The 18650-nt window shown below is 36.8% G+C and overlaps 3 protein-coding genes across 3 annotated transcripts in view; all 3 read left to right on the top strand.

Annotated features, from left to right (window-relative positions):
* The window catches only part of LOC134816070 (26S proteasome regulatory subunit 4-like), a 92633-nt gene that overhangs the window by 65338 nt on the left and 8645 nt on the right, over positions 1 to 18650 (top strand).
* Positions 11838 to 13883, top strand: LOC134816071 (GATOR1 complex protein NPRL2-like). The gene is made up of 2 exons (XM_063824800.1): positions 11838 to 12498; positions 12660 to 13883. The coding sequence occupies exons 1-2, from the start codon at positions 11849 to 11851 to the stop codon at positions 13219 to 13221; spliced, it is 1212 nt and encodes a 403-aa protein (XP_063680870.1). The 5' UTR covers positions 11838 to 11848; the 3' UTR covers positions 13222 to 13883.
* LOC134816065 (myotubularin-related protein 8-like) lies at positions 13975 to 16017 on the top strand. Its single transcript, XM_063824788.1, has one exon. The coding sequence runs from the start codon at positions 14058 to 14060 to the stop codon at positions 15723 to 15725; it is 1668 nt and encodes a 555-aa protein (XP_063680858.1). The 5' UTR covers positions 13975 to 14057; the 3' UTR covers positions 15726 to 16017.

The following is an 18650-nucleotide window of genomic DNA, read 5'->3' as shown; positions in this document are numbered from 1 at the left end:
CGGGCGCGCACTACTGCAAGCGCAAGGGCTCTGGATAGAGCAATCTGACGACAGTGATCACTCATTATGAGAACTAACCCCGACCACTTTCCCGGTCGAACCGTACCCAAATCAAACTAATTTATGAACCACGTGTATAGCCAACGTCCTTGCGGTGCTGAGCCGATGTAAAACTCTTCTGTCTCTTGTTAATATTTTAGTTGTACTGTGCATAAAAGTGTGTAGTGACAAGTGTGTAGTGGTAATGTATATTATTTATTATGGCGACGCGATATTTATAATGCAGAATTAAAAGCTGCTTTCGATATGACTGGTGGTGGGCTGTCTCCGGCGGGACATAGATCTATATAGGGGGGTACCCGGGGTACGAGTTAACGAACAGTGTTCGTGTCCTTCCACAACCCCCTGTTACCTGTGTTTCTGTCGGGGTAGCCTAATTCATCCGTTAGAATCGCAGAGTGAGCGGAGCTCATCACTCATGATATCTCGCGACGTATGCTGCATGAACGGTGCAAGACTTGCGCCGTTTGTTTCAGCATCCAGTTGCGAGTGCTTGCCCATCGAAATCATGATTAGTGATTGTGGATTTTATTGATATTACTGATTATCCATCATATTCAGTATTAATGTTATCCATTATTTATTTATTGACATCCTTCAGTCTCCAAAACGAGGTGTGAAGGTAAATTAACTTTGAGCCTTGTTTTGGCGACTGCTTAATCGATGGGCAAGTAGGTATTTGTTTTTTAGCAGTGTTGAACATTGAAACAATTATAAAATGTTTATTTTTATCTTATATAACCAATAACGTACAATATGAATGACATATGCTATAGTGACGTAACATATTTAGTGCAAAGAATTAGTAACTTGCGAGATGTGATTAAGTGATAATCGACGTTAACATTTTGCAGTTTACAGTTGCACAATGTTGGCGTCGATTGTTACTAACATTTATCTGAATTTAATACAAGTACATCATGCACAGTCTGGTTTAGTCAACAATGCAGCTCTAAACGCTGCAGACTTGCAGCTATTATAAAAATGATGAGCGCTCGATTTGAAATCCCGACGCGCATAAAACTGCCACTAACTGCTACAAACTGACACTAACTGCCACTAACTGCCACTAACTGCTACTGTCGCGCGCAAATGCGTGGGCGCGATTGTAGCAGTTAGTGGTGTTGTAGAGTTGAAAAAGGGTCTTTAAGTGGAAATAAATTAGTGGTCACACTGGTCGAACGGTCACAGAGGCGACTTCTTGTATGACGTTATGGAACTAGATTAACAGTAGGTCAATCTAGTTAAATTAGGATATAGAGTGTAGCTTCTATATTTCTTGAGAACAGGGAACAACGAATACGATTGGACTGATAATAGATGAACTGATAAAAATATAGATCTACAAAACTTTTTAAGAAAGGACTTCGAAAAACTCACGAGAGAACAGGACTCCCTCTTCTCTTACCCCCGAAAAGGACTGCGCCGCGCGTGTCAAGTAACGCCACGGAATCACGTGATGTGATCTGAGATCACGTGATGTTACAAGGCACTCACAGGCTCGCAGGCAGCTCTCTTCCAACGTAAGAGACGAGAGCTCCTATACAATTAAAACATATATCAATGTCAGCTTACAACCTGCCACAGTGGCAGTTAGTAGCAGTTAGTGGCAGTTAGTAGCAGTTTGTGGCAGTTAGTGGCAGTTAGTGGCAGTTAGTAGCAGTTTGTAGCAGTTAGTGACAGTTTCTTTGTACTTAGCTCCTCCTGTGCATGTCACATATAAATTGGGTAGCTGAATGAAACTCGTGCCTCAAAATTTTCCGTTATTAGCATTGCAGTGTCCACGCCCTATACTGCGTTAACGACCGAAATTTTCCCAATATGCAATTATTATTTTGCTTCTAAAATTCTCTGATAATTAATAATATATCGTGACACTGACATGTAATTGTAAGATAACAAACCTCGCGCGCGCGGCGCTTACATCTGCACCTGAGAATCTCTCAGCAATGTGTGGCTGTTTGCGCGGCGGGCTGTGTATTGTGTATATAGCTGAATTTAAATTTAGATTTATTTGTAAATGTATAAAAATATTAAATATGTATTGATTGTTTTGTGGTAAATAAAAATTTTGTTTTACTAAAATTTTGTTTTACTACTAAATCGCTCGCCCAAAAATTTCACGAGACTTTGGTTTTTTTTGGTTTTGCAGCCGTAAAAAACGGTTTTATATAAACCCTAATCCCAACCCTAACCCTAACCATAACCCCAAAGCTATCCATAATCTTAACCACAACCCTAACCCTAACCCGAACCTTTAATAATCGAATTCACGTTTTACTAGCCTGTCACGTGACCAAAACGGTTTTTTTCCCATAACTCTCCAGAGAAGCATTTTAACCCTATGCCACGGGGGTGCCGGGTGATTCGGAATCAGCGTCCAAAAATACACTGATCTAGATCACTTTCATGCCTAAAGGGCCTTTTCACAAGAATTTTCTTAAAATTTGGGCGAGCGATTTAGTAGGAGCGAATAAAGATGATGATGATGAAAATCTTTTAAAAATAACTGGCTACAATGAGCATTTTAATAACAATAAATAGTAGAGATCAAAAACTTTAATTTCCAATAGAGAAATTTATAGAAACACACCTAACAAATTTTACCCTGCTAATAGCTATTAAAAAAAAAACATTAATAGTTTTGTATAAAAATTATGATCTAAACAATTACTACCCTTCAAAAATTTATAAAAATGTTTATGTAACAAAATATTTGACTTTACCAGTCTCTTGACGTTTCAAAATGAAACTGAGGTTGAAGATGCAGGTACAAAAGGCCACTGGTTCTTAATGGTTACTGAAACAAACGTTATCCAAAATAAAAGTTTTAAAGCAGTCCATATCTGCTTTCCTGTGAACTGAACAGCTCAAATAGAAAAACTCATTCCCTTGTTATTACAACAATATTTAGTTTAAAGGTGATTGTTTTCAAATAAACATAGCCCAATAACACTATACTACACTTCAATATGCTTGGTATTTAATCCTTTATCATAATAGTAGCAAAATTAGCAAAATTAAATGCTATAATAAACCCTTATCTTTTCGAAAGATTTATCTTCCGCTTAAGATTTAACCCCTCGCTTTCTACAATTTTAACACACACACTTATAAATATATCGTCCCTTGAACAGTTCAATATGATGGAGCCCTGCTCAGTTGCTAGATCGACTATGGGCCTACCGCTGTTGCACAGGGTGATGATTCGTTCCGCTTGACATTGTAGATTTGTGTCCACAAGCTCACAACTTGATAGTAGGTGCAGTGCTGTTTGCTCATCCGAGCCACAGATGCACAGCGGAGAGGCCGCTGCTCTGTCAACTCTGAAGAGAAACGAGTTCAGCAGATTGTTCTTGTACATGAGACTCATAACCAATACTTCCACTTCGCGGCTCACTCCAAAGGGGATGGGAAGGGGGTTGCAGGAGACTCTTGGAATATCAGACCATCCTTCCATAAGTAGTAGGTTTTGTAGACTTTCTTGCCAAAGTAGCTCTGTGAATTGCTGTATCATTCCCTTGGTGTACTTGTAAGTCTTTGGGGATAGTAGCAGAATGTGGTCCAGGTTTCTGTGGCTGATTTCACCGAGGTCACAGGCCTGAACTTCTGTGTTAAAATGTTCTGCTTTCCATTGTAGGAACTTCTGCACCTCTCGGAGATGACAGAGCACTGTTGGGTTCTTTTCATTTAGCTGAGTTTTCACAAAGTCGTAGTGAATGTCATTTGAGTCATGGAGAACCTTGAGGTAGTGTTTGATCGAGATTATTCTTCCCAAAGTTTGGAGTGGTGGCACACCCAGAATGACTTCAAGAATGGCCCCATGGACGTTGAAAACAGCTCCAACTGCAGCTTTAGACACTCTGTACCATAGTTTGTTTATGTCTGACATATTTGAATTGTTCATCCATATGGTAGAACCATAAAACAAGGTCGAGAACAGAATTGTTTTGGTCACTCTCACTATAACTGCTTGGTTCATGCCCCAGTTTCTGTTTGCATAACGGCTCATACAAACCCAGCGGTATACTAGATTGTTGTATACATACTTGCTATGCTGTTTGAAGGTTAGCTTACTGTCCAAAATGACACCAAGAACCCTTGTCTGATCCGTTAACTGAATTGTTTTCCCTCCAAGGTTGAATGAAGTCGGGACTCCAGCATGATCATAGCAGTTGAAGCATATAATTTCAGTCTTATTTTTGTTGCAGTTAATAACCATGCGCCAACAGGAGGTCCAATATTCAATGCTGTCCATAGCCAGGTTGAGATAGAAAAGGCACTCTTCCAAGTCTCTACCAACCACTTTCACAGTACCATCATCAGCGAATTTTAACACACTTATTTGTTGGTACACTGAACAGACTGCCTCAATATCCATAATGAAGAATTTAAACAAAATAGGAGACAGCACAGATCCTTGTGGTAACCCATAGTCCAAGCAGTCCCTAACAGGGCCAAGGAATCCATTTATTAATAGGCACACTGTGCGACCAAATAGAAAACTGTCTATAGTTTTTAGGTAACAGCCATGAACACCAGCTCTCCAGAGCTTAACAATTAGACCTTTCTTCCAGACGGAATCAAATGCCTTTTCGAAGTCGATAAACAAGCAAAGTACCGTAAGCTTCTTTATAATATCACCTTTAATACCAACAGTCAGTCGATTGAGGTATCTAATAGTATTCTTGCCTTTTGAGAATCCTTCCTGATTTACATCCGTAAGTCCCACTTTCATAAGATATATATCAAGTCGTCGTGCCAGGATTCGTTCAAACAGTTTCCCTACATATGAAGATATTGAAATGGGCCTGTATGCACCTGCTTGGGAATATGATGACTTTCCGTCTTTTTTGAGAAACACAATCTTAGAATCGTTCCACAGCCAGAGCCCATTTCGCAGGCAGAGCGTAAAAAGCTTGCTTAGTGCATGAATTGCAATCGGACCTAGTTTCTTTAGCATAGACTGATGCACTTCGTGGTTATCAAAACTAGCGGCTGTTGATTGAATGCCTTTCAGAGTAGCAGAGACCTCCCATGGTGTAACAGGGCAATAAAGGGTGGAGCTGTTAGTAAACCTATCTGCCATTGCCTCAGTTGCACTGGGTTGAAAGTTTTTATATTTTATGTCATCATACAGTTTGTTTATATCCTGAAAGAAAGCATCATCGAATTTATCGATATTATTTTCGATGTGTTTAGCCTGGAAAAATGTTTCAAACATTTCTTTCTCAATGTCAGCATTTTCTGTAAGAATAGTTCCATCCTCCGATATAAGAGCTTCAACCATCTGATCTGATGGGGGTTTGAAAAGCTTATTAAACTCCTTCCAGAACTTTTTTGCCTGAGAAGTGTTAAGGTCATTTGTCTTTCGAAGAATAAACTGCTGACATGCCTGCTTTCTTGCTTCCTCAAATTCTTTCTTGGAAGCCTGCAGAGCTTCAAAGGCTGAGTCAGTATTTCTGGATAGATATGATTTGAGATCCAATATGAGTCTGTCAGAGAGTAGCGATAGCTTGGGGGTCCAGTACGGTTTGCTGTGTTTGGAGACACATTTCATTTGGCAGTTTTCTTTTGTGGAAACATCAATAGCTGTGTTAATGGCCTCCAGCAGTTCCTTGATAGTCCCATCAGTAGCTAAGATGTCAATTTTTTCAATTTTCAGGTCAAGCTCTATGTCTCTAGTCCAGTTGAACCAGTCCATTGATTGAAGGTTATACTTCTTAACATTCTCTGACCTGATTGCCACAGGTTGTACTTGGATATTGATTGAGATTGGGACATGACCTCTCAGGGGAGCACCACTGTACAAATTAGCAAAATGATCTGCAATTGGATGATCTAGATATTTATCAAGTTGAGTGGATGTGATAAAAAAGTCGATATGACTGCTACCATTCCTTGCCAAAAATGTACTTGAGGAAGATGCATGCACACAGAACTTAGACCAGTCTAGATGTTCTTCAATATATTTTCCGTACTTATTTACCACAGTATCATTCCAAATATAATGGCGAGCATTAAAATCCCCCATAGCAATCACACCTGCACATTTGTAAAACCTACTAAGTTCATTTGCCTTATCAAGCATTACCAGCATCTCTTTGACACCTGATAGATAGTCTAGTTTCAGGTAAAGGTTCCCAATTATGTACCTCTTGCCGTTCCAAGATAATATTCCCCAAACCGAGTCAATATTGGATGAAATATGTGAGATAACAGGAAGCTGTGTGAACATGACTTCTTGTTTGACAATAATTGCACATCCTTTGTTGCTATTCTTATTTGTATCTTCAAAGGTTTTCATGTTGGTTAGTGATTTCCACTGGCTGCTACTACCAGTCTCCTGCACACCAAAAAGAAGAATGTCGTTATCAGACGCATACTTGCTTAGCATCATGTTGCTTCTTTGAGATAGACCACAGATGTTTATTGTGCAGAATTTTCCAAGCACAGTGTTATTTTCAGCATTTCCGATTGAGTTATGATTTTTGATCATAATGCATCATGGGAGAACTTAGCCAATTTCTCTTTGTACACTGCACAGTCAAAAGAACCTGCTTGATGATCTTCCTTGCAATGTGCACATTTGAAGCCACTAGTTATTGGACAGCTATTGCTTTCATGGTTTTCTGCACATTTACCGCACTTAGCTGGTTTGGTACAATATCGGTGAATATGTCCCCAACCTTGGCACTTGTTGCACTTGATTACCCTAGACTTTCTTTTGTACTCTTCAACTATGTAGCGTTGATGGCAAAACTTTATCTTGTCTGTTATAACTTTTGTCATTGCTTCTCGTGATGAAAATTCTAGTTTGATCATTCCATTGAATGATTTATCAGACCTCTTCTGTTGAAATTCACACTTAGTGACTATACCAGGGTAATTCTGCATAATATCCCTTTTCATATCATCCTCGTTGTGATCATCATACACATGCTTAACCATGGCAACAGTGTTATAGTCACCTGGTATTTTCATACCTTTATTACCACCAAAATGACTGGTTTTCCAGTTAGACTGCACAGTTTTAGCTGTGTTTTCATCCTCAAATTCAAATGTGATGGAACCCGATGCCGTTAACCTACAATGTTTGATCAGCGAATAAAGAAAACTCCTATGGGGCAAGAAACAAACTCCTATGGGGCAAGAAACAATATTATATTATTCATTCTGCGTGATTAATGTTTTTCGGTTTAAATGATATGCATAAAATGTAAAATCAAAAATGTAAATAAAAAATTGGTACACCGCGCATAATTAAATTAACATGCCGCGCGTTTATTTTGTATTTTAACTGATTTAAATATTATATCGCACTGTAAAATAAAGCGGCACATAACACATAAACAACTAGTTAGATTTAATCCCTTGTATTTATTTTCCATGAATTTTCAGATTTACTTCTATTCTTCTCACTTTTTTATTTTACTTGGGAATCCATGAAGGCTATGTGTTTATAAACCATAAACACACCGATTGTATATAATATTAATATAACTGAATTTAAGTATTGCCCTGAATTAGCAAATATTACTTCGAAGAAATTTGTACAAGTTATTTAAAACAATCTTTACCAAATTATGAAAACATATTTAAAACAAAACTTTGGTTTTCAGCATAATTATAAACATAATTTTTTGCAAAATATTGTAACTCAAGTTGTTGCGCACGAGTGCGCGGCAGGGCTACAATGAGAAACAAAGCGTTGTGGACTATCGATTTATTAAATTTAAACATTGAGAATACAAGTACTTAGTAAATAAAAATATTTTTAGAATAACTTTTACTTCTGCTACGGAATTTTTATTTTATTTTGAATTCATTAGTTTAGGCTCAGCGCCGTCATTATATTTTTGTTTTACTATGAGGTCCCCATGTATTCGCCGCTCTGTCAGCCTTGTCAAATTGAGGATTGATTGATTGAAATAAATTTTCGTGCACATACAGAATGAATGGTTAATAATTTAATATATATGTAGACCAAGGTCTGTGCACGGGATGCTTCCTGGAAGAATCCAGTTCTTTTAGCGGGGCACCCTACCTAAAACCAAATTGAGATATAATAATCATATTCCTAAGAAATAATCAGAAATCGAATACCAATCAAATAATATGATATACGTATAGGAGTGGTAACCATATTTACTATGCAAAATGCCCCAACCACATAGTGTAAATTTATATAGAATCCAAATTCCATATCATCATTAAACCTCAATAGTCAATATAATAGCCCAAGCAAAATTAAATAACTTCTTATATACCTTACTGTCATACTACAAATTGATTAAACATTTGAAATCTGTTAACCAGAGAATAAATTTCTAAACCTAATGCAAGTGAAATAATTTAGATGCAATAATGAATGCCTAATGTGAGTATCATCTGTCAATGTCCTTGTAAAACAGTCTGTACAAGAGATATGAGTAACTAAAATAGAAGAAAAAACAGGAAGTTGTCGTCTGTTGAAAAATAAATAAAATATCTAGAATATAAATTAGAATATAAAATAACATTCAGTCAATGTGTCGTCAATGAACTGTACAATTATCAAATGTTAAAACTGGGTGATACAGTCACCAAAAATAAATACTAAGTATGATAAGTTAATAAATTAAATGTGGTCTATAAAACTACCACTAGGTATAATAGGTCAATAAATTAAAAGTGGTTTATAAAACTACCACTGTGCGAATCCCTTCTCCAGTTAAAACATGTCAGTCATGTGCAAAATCAATCAGAATGGTAAGGTGGTCAAAAAGGGAATATCCTTTCGACATAAATTATATATGCCTCAGATTTAAAAGAATAAGAAGATACTTAGTTATCGTCGACTATGATTGCAGTGTAAAATTTGTCATATGAATTGTCGATGGTGTAATTAGGGTCTGTTGTTATAGATGAGAGTAGCTGTTTCTTATACTAATCACTTAAGCTTTTAACATCGGGCAGATTTCGTAGAACATTATTCCAACATTTTGCCCCCAAGTATTGAAAGTTTTTATGTGATGTTGATCTATTAACATATAGGTTGCAGCTTTCGCCGCTCCTACTACCTCCTGATATGTAACTAAATTTGTTCATAAAGTTTGTAGGACAATTGTCATGGATGATTCTAAACATATAATTAGACAGATGGAGTTGTCGTCTAAGATGGAGTGGTAACCATTTCATGTCTCTATAAACATTAAGGCTGCTCTCTGTTTGTGGAACGTTGAGAGCTATTTTGGCTACCTTTTTGTACAGAGTGTCAAGTTCAGCAAGTTTTGTCTTGCCAGCTCTACAATAGATCGTGTCTAAATAATCGAATTGTGGCAACATGAGTGCATTGGCAAACATTTTCCTATATTTAATGGGTAGCAGTGCTTTGCTTCTATACATGGCACCAATTCTCTTCATGACCTTCCTAATAATATAATCTACATGGCTTTTGAAGTTTAATTTACTATCTAGAATGAGGCCAAGATATTTTGTCTCTTTGCACTCCTTGATTGTGAAAGTTACCTCATTACATTCAATGGTTAATTCATCATGTTGATCAACAGAATCAAACAATAGGAATTCAGTCTTCTTTTCATTGAGTGATAATTTATTAACACTGAGCCATTTAAAGATTGTCATAAGTTCTATTTTCATGTTTATAAATGTGCTTCTGCAGGTTTGATCAAAGAATAGTGCACCATCATCTGCAAATAGAAAGGGCTTAGATAGGTTACAGGCATAAATGATGTCATTTATGAAGATACTAAATAATATAGGCCCAATGATGCTTCCTTGTGGTACACCACTCAGAACTTCTAAAAATGAGCTTATTTTGCCATTGATCCTTGTGCATTGATATCTACAAGATAAGAAGTTCTTAAACCAGGTTAAAGCAATGCCACCAATTCCATAATATGCCAATTTTTGAAGCAATATTTCATGATTCACTGTGTCAAAGGCCTTCTTAAGAACAAGAAAGATGATTCCTGGTTTATAAGACTTAGATTTCCAGTCTAATGCTGTAGCCTGCAAGGAAGAGTGTCCACATCATCAATCAGATGGGTAAACCGCCTCTGGACGCTCTCCAGCTCCAAAACAGTCCCCCAACTTCCATAAGCCGCAGGTGGATTCCACAATTGGACACAATACTCAAGATGAGGTCATATTAAAGCTTTATATATAATAGTAATCATAACAACTTTTTCTCTGATAACCAAATTCCTTACAATACAACAAATCATAGGATTTGCCTTAGAGATACATGTTTTGATCTGTTCGTTGCGAAGCAGCTATGGGTAATAATTATTATTATACCTAGTGGTAGTTTTACAGACCACATTTAATTTATTAACTTATTATACTTAGTATTTATTTTTGGTGACTGTATCACCCAGTACAGTTTTAACATTTGATAATTGTACAGTTTATTGACGACACATTGACCGAATGTTATTTTATATTCTAATTTATATACTAGATATTTTATTTATTTTCCAACAGACGACAACTTCCTGTTTTTTTTCCTTCTATATTAGTTACTCATATCTCTTGTACAGACTGTTCTACAAGGACATTGACAGATGATACTCATATTAGGCATTCATTATTGCATCTAAATTATTTCACTTGCATTAGGTTTAGAAATTTATTCTCTGGTTAACAGATTTCAAATGTTTAATTAATTTGTAGTATGACAGTATATAAGAAGTTATTTAATTTTGCTTGGGCTGTTGTGTTGACTGTTGGGGTTTAGTGGAGGTATGGAATTTGAATTTTATATAAATTTACACTATGAGGTTGGGGCATTTTGCATAGTAAATATGGTTACTACTCCTATATATCATATTATTTGATTTATTCGATTTCTGATTATTTCCCTAGGAATATGATTATTATATCTCAATTTGGCTTTAGGTAGGGTGCCCCGCTAAAAGAACTGGATTCTTCCAGGAAGCATCCCGTGCACAGAGCTTGGTCTACATATATATTAAATCATTAACCATTCATTCTGTATGTGCACGAAAATTTATTTCAATCAATAATCCTCAAACCTTTTTCTGTGCAGATACTTCAAGTTCTATACCATTAACCTTATAATTTAAAATAGTAACTACTACTCTGGCTAGCTTGATTATTACATCAGTTTCTGTATTTTCTGTTGTATGAGGTATATTGTACTGTGTTTAGAATCCTTTTTTTCCCTATTGAAAGAAAAAGGTTTAACGTTGCATAATGCTTATATTAAGCTTCATTAAGCTAAATATGATATGGGTTTTTACTTCTTAGTATTCTAAAGTTGGCAGTCCATGGCATTCTTAAGCTAACCTCACGATTGTTGTGGCTAATTTTCTATTTTTATTGGCCATTGGAGACTATTCCCCCTGCCATTGCATGGAATAAGGATCAGATATTGGTTGAGGTCAGTGGCATAGATGGGGTTGCAGCCAGTGGTGTAACGTTGCCTGTTGCTTTTAGTTTGCTGAAGACTGAAATTTAATGACCCGTTTTACCATTAATACAGTTTTACTTCTTAATCTTTTTTTGTGGACACACAAGCTCCCATCATTTGGCTCTCATAATTTACATCTTGCCACTAGTCTAGAGAAGACAAAGAGAAACCCAAATTTACTGTACAGTTTGGGAACTGAAAAATAGTATGGTAAATAAGGGTGTAAAGTAAAGTCGTTATAATTCTCTACATAACACTAGTTCCCAATCAGATGTTATAGTTGACAAGCATTTAAGTCAGGGTTAGATAGCGGAAGTAAGAAGCTGAATATTCCATTAAATTTTCAGCACTATGAAAGGATCAATCCCATCAGACAACGACAAGATATTGGCAGTTCTATTTGTTGAGTTTGACAACAACTATGGAATCAAGCTATCCTATCAAGTACCAGACAACTTTATTGATGAGACAACATTCAAAATCCTTGAAAACTATTTTGTAACTAAGAGCAAGCAGCTGCATGGAAAGCTCATAGTGACTCAAACATTTGATTTTCAGACTATCGGGATACCTACTGAAATACCTCATTCTAACGCTGTCCAAAACGGACGAAAGGTCTCCATTTTCAACATTGTTCTCATAACAAAAGTGGGTGCAAATACTGATCCTTATGAAAAAATTTTGAAAAAACTCATCAGCTACTTTACTATCTTTGAACAAGAAAAGCGATTTTTATCTTCAGAGGGTAAAAATTCAAGAATTCGAGACATTATAAACAATATTTTTCGTGGTATCAATGATCATGGGTATTGCAGTGTAAATGTAATTGATGAACTGAATGTTATAAAACTATCTTATGTTAATAAGGACCACTGTGTAAACCCACCTCAAATCAAAGACAGTGATGTTCCCATCATAATATCAAACTTGGAGGAATGTGTTGCTTGGGATCTTACTTTAAGAGAATTATACCCTTTTCTGGATAATCAAAAACCAATGAGGTAAGATAACGCTAGTAAATTTCATGTTTTTCATTTTAATGTAATCAAATCATTCTTTTATTTCGCTTCATGGTATGTAATTAAAATTTTAAATGTGATCAATTTTGCACTAATGAAATAATTGTTATGGTGAAATTTTATATATCACATAATTGTTTCAGATTGTTGGCTGACTTAAGTCTACTTGATATCATGCTGGTCAAGAAGTGCATCCAGAGCCTCATCTATTATAACCTTGCGTTTGTTGTCTCACCTATAAGATACTCAAACACATATTATGTGACAAGCGCAATCCAGTCTATCATGCAAAGTACTGCCCTGCAAGAGGAATGCATTGACTATGTGAAAATGGATGATCGATATCCCTGCCCATCTTGGGAGGTAATCTTTAATCTTTACGAAACTTTTCAGTCAGGAATAAAACTTAAACAGGTCTTTCTGTATGAGAAGCCATTTCTTAGGAATATAAATGAAAGAAGATTAGTTGAATTTGGTCTGCTGAAAGGAATTTTAAAAAGACTTCATAGATACCCTATTGCTTGTGGGTCAGCTGATGAAGATGACTTTTTACCAGAAGTTCTTGAATATATTCAGCATGGAGTGTTGGATGGTCAGCATTCTTATGATGATATTTGTGTTAAATTAGGTTGCAAATTAGATAAAGTTGAAAACGACCTTGACTTTTGCAAGAATATAACTATTGTTCAGAAACTTGATGTTTAGTTTTTATTGTTTTACATCAGAACATGATGTCTGCCATTTTTTAAAATAAAAACTTATAAAATAATTAATGTGATCTAATTATTTTTGTGCTGTGAAATCTACGTTTTTGTAATTATTTCAGATTTTACTACTTTATTATTTAATTCAAATCACCCAACAGACGCAGAGAACTGCATCTTTTAGACGATTCCATTTTAATATCTGCAATTCAAATAAATGAACCAATTTATTAGAAAATAGAAGCAGTAAACGACCGGGGGTAGGATTTGGCCGGGAATGTCCAAATTTTGCCGGGGCCGGGAATTGGCCGTTCTGGAATTTGGCCGGGGCCGGGGCAGTGAATTTAATAAATCCACGGCCAAGTTAGAACTTTTCAGGACTTAGGATCTGAACTTATTGAAAAGTTGGCACTCTAGACATCATCCTTTCAAAATTGAAAATCCATTTTAAGATTTATATGAAAGTTTTAGGCCGATTTCGATCAAAAATTCCCGGCCAAATTCCCGGCAAAAATTGAAAATCGGCCGGGGCCGGGGCCGGGAAGAAATAGCTCCCCCGGTGCCGGGATTTCACGGCGCCGGGAATCACGGTCGATTACTGAATAGAAGTATGTTTTACATAATGGCATATTTTAAGATATAAAATCTTTTTTCCTTCCATCTATTTGAAGAATTCATATCATTAAATGATAGATTCAATTTTAACTGCTATCAAATATACTGTAGTTAAAAGTGTTAATGTTTCTTCTGGCAGGTGAAATTTTCTATTCAATCAGACCATGCCCTAAATGCTAATTTTTTAAATTCATCAGAATGGTGGTATGACATGTTGAAAGGATGGACTACATCACCAAACCTAATGTGGAGAATGTGTTGCTGCAGAGAAACTTGAGGATAAGTAAAAACTACATAACTGGAACATTATACACATTTCCCACCTCGTTTTTGTTCAAATGTAACGAATCAGATGCTACTTCTAAAGGTCTACTGAGTATTCCTGGTGGGGAGATCCAAGTACCACATTGTCAAATAGAATCGATTGAAAGGCTTAACCTGACACCTTCTGGAACTCCCCTTTACATAAGATGTAAAACATTCCTGGTATTGAAGTTTATATTTAGAAGAGAACCTGATGCAAATGATGTTGAGAGGACATTAAACAGACTTTCCCGACCAGTTTCAATAGAAGAGATATCTGTACTCAACTACCGCCCCAACTCTGTTCACTGCCTTGCATCACAACGGTCTGGCTGGCATGTATTCGATATAAACATAGAGTATGCCCGGTTTGGAGTTCCAAATAATGATTGGATACAATGCTGGCTGAACAAAGATTACAAACTCTGTCCTACTTATCCTAAGTGGTTGTTTGTCCCTTCTGAGGCAACATCAGAGATTGTGACAGGTAGTGCTAAGTTTCGAAGTCAAGGACGACTTCCAGGTCTGTCTTTTATCTATCAACCAACTGGTGCTGCTATTTGCCGCTGCAGTCAACCTTGTGTAGGCATTACTAATAATAGATCTGAATTTGATGAGAAAATGGTGAGTTGCATCAGAATGGCAAATAAGAAGAGCAAAAACAAGATTTACATCGTTGATACTCGTCCTAAAGTAAACGCAATGGTCAACAAAGCAGGGGGAAAGGGATATGAGGATGTTAAAAATTACACCGATGTTCTGTACAAAAACTTTCCAATCCAAAATATCCATGTGATGAGAGAAAGTATGGCAAAGTTGAGAAATACGCTCGAGATGGCAATCAGTCCATCTGCACATTTGTCAGGAGTTGAAGAATCTGGTTGGCTCTCCCATGCAAAGGTGGTTTTAAACACAGCAAAATTTATTGCTCGAGCTGTGTCAGTGGAAGGTTACTCAGTTCTTATTCACTGTTCTGATGGATGGGACAGAACAGCACAAACTTCATCCCTGTCACAGATCTTGCTTGATCCTTACTACAGATCACTCAATGGGTTTCAAGTTTTAATCGAAAAAGAATGGCTGGCCTTTGGACATAAGTTTGTTGACCGATGTTCCCTGCTGTGTAGAAACCCTGATGAAGCTTCGCCAATATTTCTACAATTTCTCGATTGTGTATTCCAGCTGCAAAATCAGTTTCCTACCCACTTTGAGTTCAATGAAAACTATCTTATTGAGCTGTATGACATGCTTACGGCTGGTAAGTTTGGAACATTCCTAGGCAACAATGAAAAAGATAGAAATCGCCAAAGGCTCTCGGAAAGAACATTTTCTATCTGGGGATACTTATGGGAGAATATCAACAAGTTCATTAACCCATATTTTGAGCATGGAGCAGATATAAACTCAGATAATAGCCAGGTCCTCCATCCTTCCACTGATGATAGAGATTTACTGCTGTGGACCAAAATGTACTGTAGATATGATCTGTGCTGTGAGGCTAAAACTGCCATGGATATTGACGTAGAAACTTCTAATGATTTGAAAGTGGTCACTGAGAAATTGTCCGAAGCAGAAGTTGGAAATTAATGAAGTAGCTTTAGCTGAATTTTTGTTGCTCCATCTGGCCAGTTTTAAGATTGATTGATGTGATTCTATAAGAGACAAAGTGCTTGTTTTCTTTGCATTGTAGTGCATTAGGAAGTCAAGAAATTCACTCTATTTCACTGTAGTTATCAATTATTGTGCTTTTTGTCGTTTTTTGTAAATTTTTAATGTTGACAGCTGGTTTCTGTTTTGACACACGTGTACTTGATGCTTTTGTGTTGTACTTTTGTTCCTGGTACCACTTCAAAAATTTAAACATTTTCTGATTTTTCTGATATCTAATTAGTGTACAGTATATTAGTCGGATCCCAACCGTTCTAAAAGGCTATCTCGTTAGCTTTTCGTGTTAAAAGCGATTTCTCGACGGTTATCACCTCTCTAGATGATTCTTAAAACATTTGGACTTCATGGCAAGTTTGAAATACATGCAATGAGGGCGTTTTCGGCCACACCCTTTTTCAGGGTTTCGCGGTCACTCGAATTATTGTATTTCAGCCCAGGAAGGTCTTAAAGACTATTCCGATACACCAAAATGTGCCTAATAGCCACATTTATATACAACTTATGAAGCAACATATACCTTAAAATGCTTTGTTTCGGAAATATGGCCGAAAAACGGTTTTTGGCTTGACGCAGTTCGAAATTTCCGTGATTTTTGGCATTTCCGCCTAGGAAGGTCGTAGAGACTATTCTGATACACCAAAATGTGCCTAATAGCCACATTTATATACAACTTATGAAGCAACATATACCCTAAAAGGCTTATTTTCGGAAATGTGGCTGAAAAACGGATTTTTGTCGAGCAAACAATGACAATATTCACAAATGGGCTATTGGACTGTTAACTAGAAAGGTCTTAAAGACTCATGAGCAACACAGCATTTGTCACAAGATAGCAAGATGTAAGATGACTCACTTTGTGTCCAGAAACACCTACAAAAATTGGAGAATGATCTACTTTATTGGGCATCTCTTTTAATAGGCCAGGCCAGCAGCATATTTGTGTCTTACGAAATGGCAATTTTTCAAAATTACGGTTTCTTTAGTAAAGGTCAATGGGTCAGTTACAAACAGCAAATTGTTCGCAATTGCCGACTCATGCACATCATATACTCAAAAACGCTCACATTAGGAGTCATTAGTAAATAACTAATACATGATTTGTGAAAACTCCAACAATTTTTCCTTGGTACAAATTTAAACAAAATGTGTGACGTGCCAGACCAAAATTCAACTTCAAACTTTTATTTATTCATGCCATGAAACCATAATGAGTTATGTGCCCATCCTTGGAGAACCCGGCGAATGTCCTTGCTGTACGGCAGTGTTAAACAAGGAATTGAAACCGAGGGGTTCCGTTCAGGCCCTTCACACTTTGTTTCTGTCTAGTTCTAATGTACCGTCACAATAGTGACTTTAATATATGTACCAAGAATACCAGACCTAAAATAAATCGGCACTGGATCCGGATCAGATTGTTGCTTGACCGCTGACCAGTACCCCACTTTTTAATTATGATCGATTTCGCTGCTTCGACCAATGTTGGTCTGTAATCCCTGGATTGAGATTTGTTGGCCGCAATTTAATTTAGCTAATTTCTTATAATACCGCAGTGGTCTGGTTCCCACTTCAGAATGACCCCATATTCTTTTTTTCAGTCGCATAGATTTTCCCATCGTTTGATAATGTGTGTCAACTGTCATTCCCTCGTTTTTTAATCAAGTGGTGACTGGCTATTTCTTCTGTTATTACAGCTGTGAGCTGCCTCGAGATCTTATCTGGGGCATGGGCAAAATACTAGAACATTAGAAGATTAGAACTGTAATTCTAGAACTTCAGATTAAGGTTACTTGGCAGAATAGCATTAGCAGGGTTCGAGATTTGACTGAGGGCATTCAGGTAACATACCAGGTTCACATCACCAGTTGAAGTGAATCTTAATTTCGGCATGCAATGCCTTTATGCCTTATAAGTTATAATCTTATAGTAGGATCACGGGGTTTTTATAATAGAAGGTCTCGAGATGCTGATTTAGCTATTTAGGTTTCACATGTGACATTTTTCCAGCTTTGGGTAAAGTGGATTTTAGAGCGGGGAGGGGGTCTAAATGACCAAAATCTGAACGATCTCTTACTTACGGGACACTACGGGACAAGGGACGGATCTCGGGCCTAATAGCTGTTTTTTAATGAGAGGCTGGAGTTTGGACCTAGATGGTCAACGTGAGGATAGCATGAGGATTTAGGATGCTCTGCCTGCCTTTCGTGGGGTCTTGTAACCCCTAAAGCTGGTATATCTTATCTAAATTAACCTTGGTTACATCTCGTGCTGTTTCGAATATATAATTAGATTTATAGGTCCAATATCAAGCAAAAAAGTCTGATGTCATGTACTGATGTTACACTTACATAATCTCCGACGCGAGGATCTCCGAAGTCCGATCTTAAAGTTGGATCTCAGAGCCAAAAAGAGGAACGTAAGCCTTGGTTCCTTTTTTTGAGAGTCAAACAGGAAATTCGGGGTTATCAACTCAAACTCGGATTCGTAGCACAATTAAAAAACCAAAGAATAAAAATCTTAATGAATTTCCCGACATTCTAAAATTAATATCAGTTCGTATTCATATATATATATATAGCCTGACTGACAATTTTCTCGACTGACTGACAATGTTTCTTCTTTTCCCCATTTAGAATACAAAGATTAGTACATTTTAGCTTATGATTAATATTATATTTTTACCTATAGTTTACCTAGATCAATTCAGTGGCCCAAACTCCAGTAGGTTACAAGACTTAAGTTCAATTCGAGGAACACTTTGATTAAGCATGATCCTTGTCTAGTTGGAGTTTTCGCATATCATGCAGTAGTTATCTACTAATCACTCCTAAACTGAGCGTTTTAGAG

This window comes from Bolinopsis microptera, chromosome 5 (assembly GCF_026151205.1).
Source record: "Bolinopsis microptera isolate Bmic1 chromosome 5, MBARI_Bmic_1.0, whole genome shotgun sequence".
Lineage (NCBI taxonomy): Eukaryota > Metazoa > Ctenophora > Tentaculata > Lobata > Bolinopsidae > Bolinopsis > Bolinopsis microptera.
Note: the sequence above shows the minus strand (reverse complement) of the source record. Positions and strands in the feature narration are given on the sequence as shown.

Coding starts and splice junctions, on each gene's coding strand:
- LOC134816071 (XM_063824800.1), top strand. CDS start 11,849: ATGAAAGGATCAATCCCATCAGACAACGACAAGATATTGGCAGTTCTA. Junction 12,499..12,659: donor GATAATCAAAAACCAATGAG/GTAAGATAACGC, acceptor TAATTGTTTCAG/ATTGTTGGCTGACTTAAGTC.
- LOC134816065 (XM_063824788.1), top strand. CDS start 14,058: ATGGACTACATCACCAAACCTAATGTGGAGAATGTGTTGCTGCAGAGA.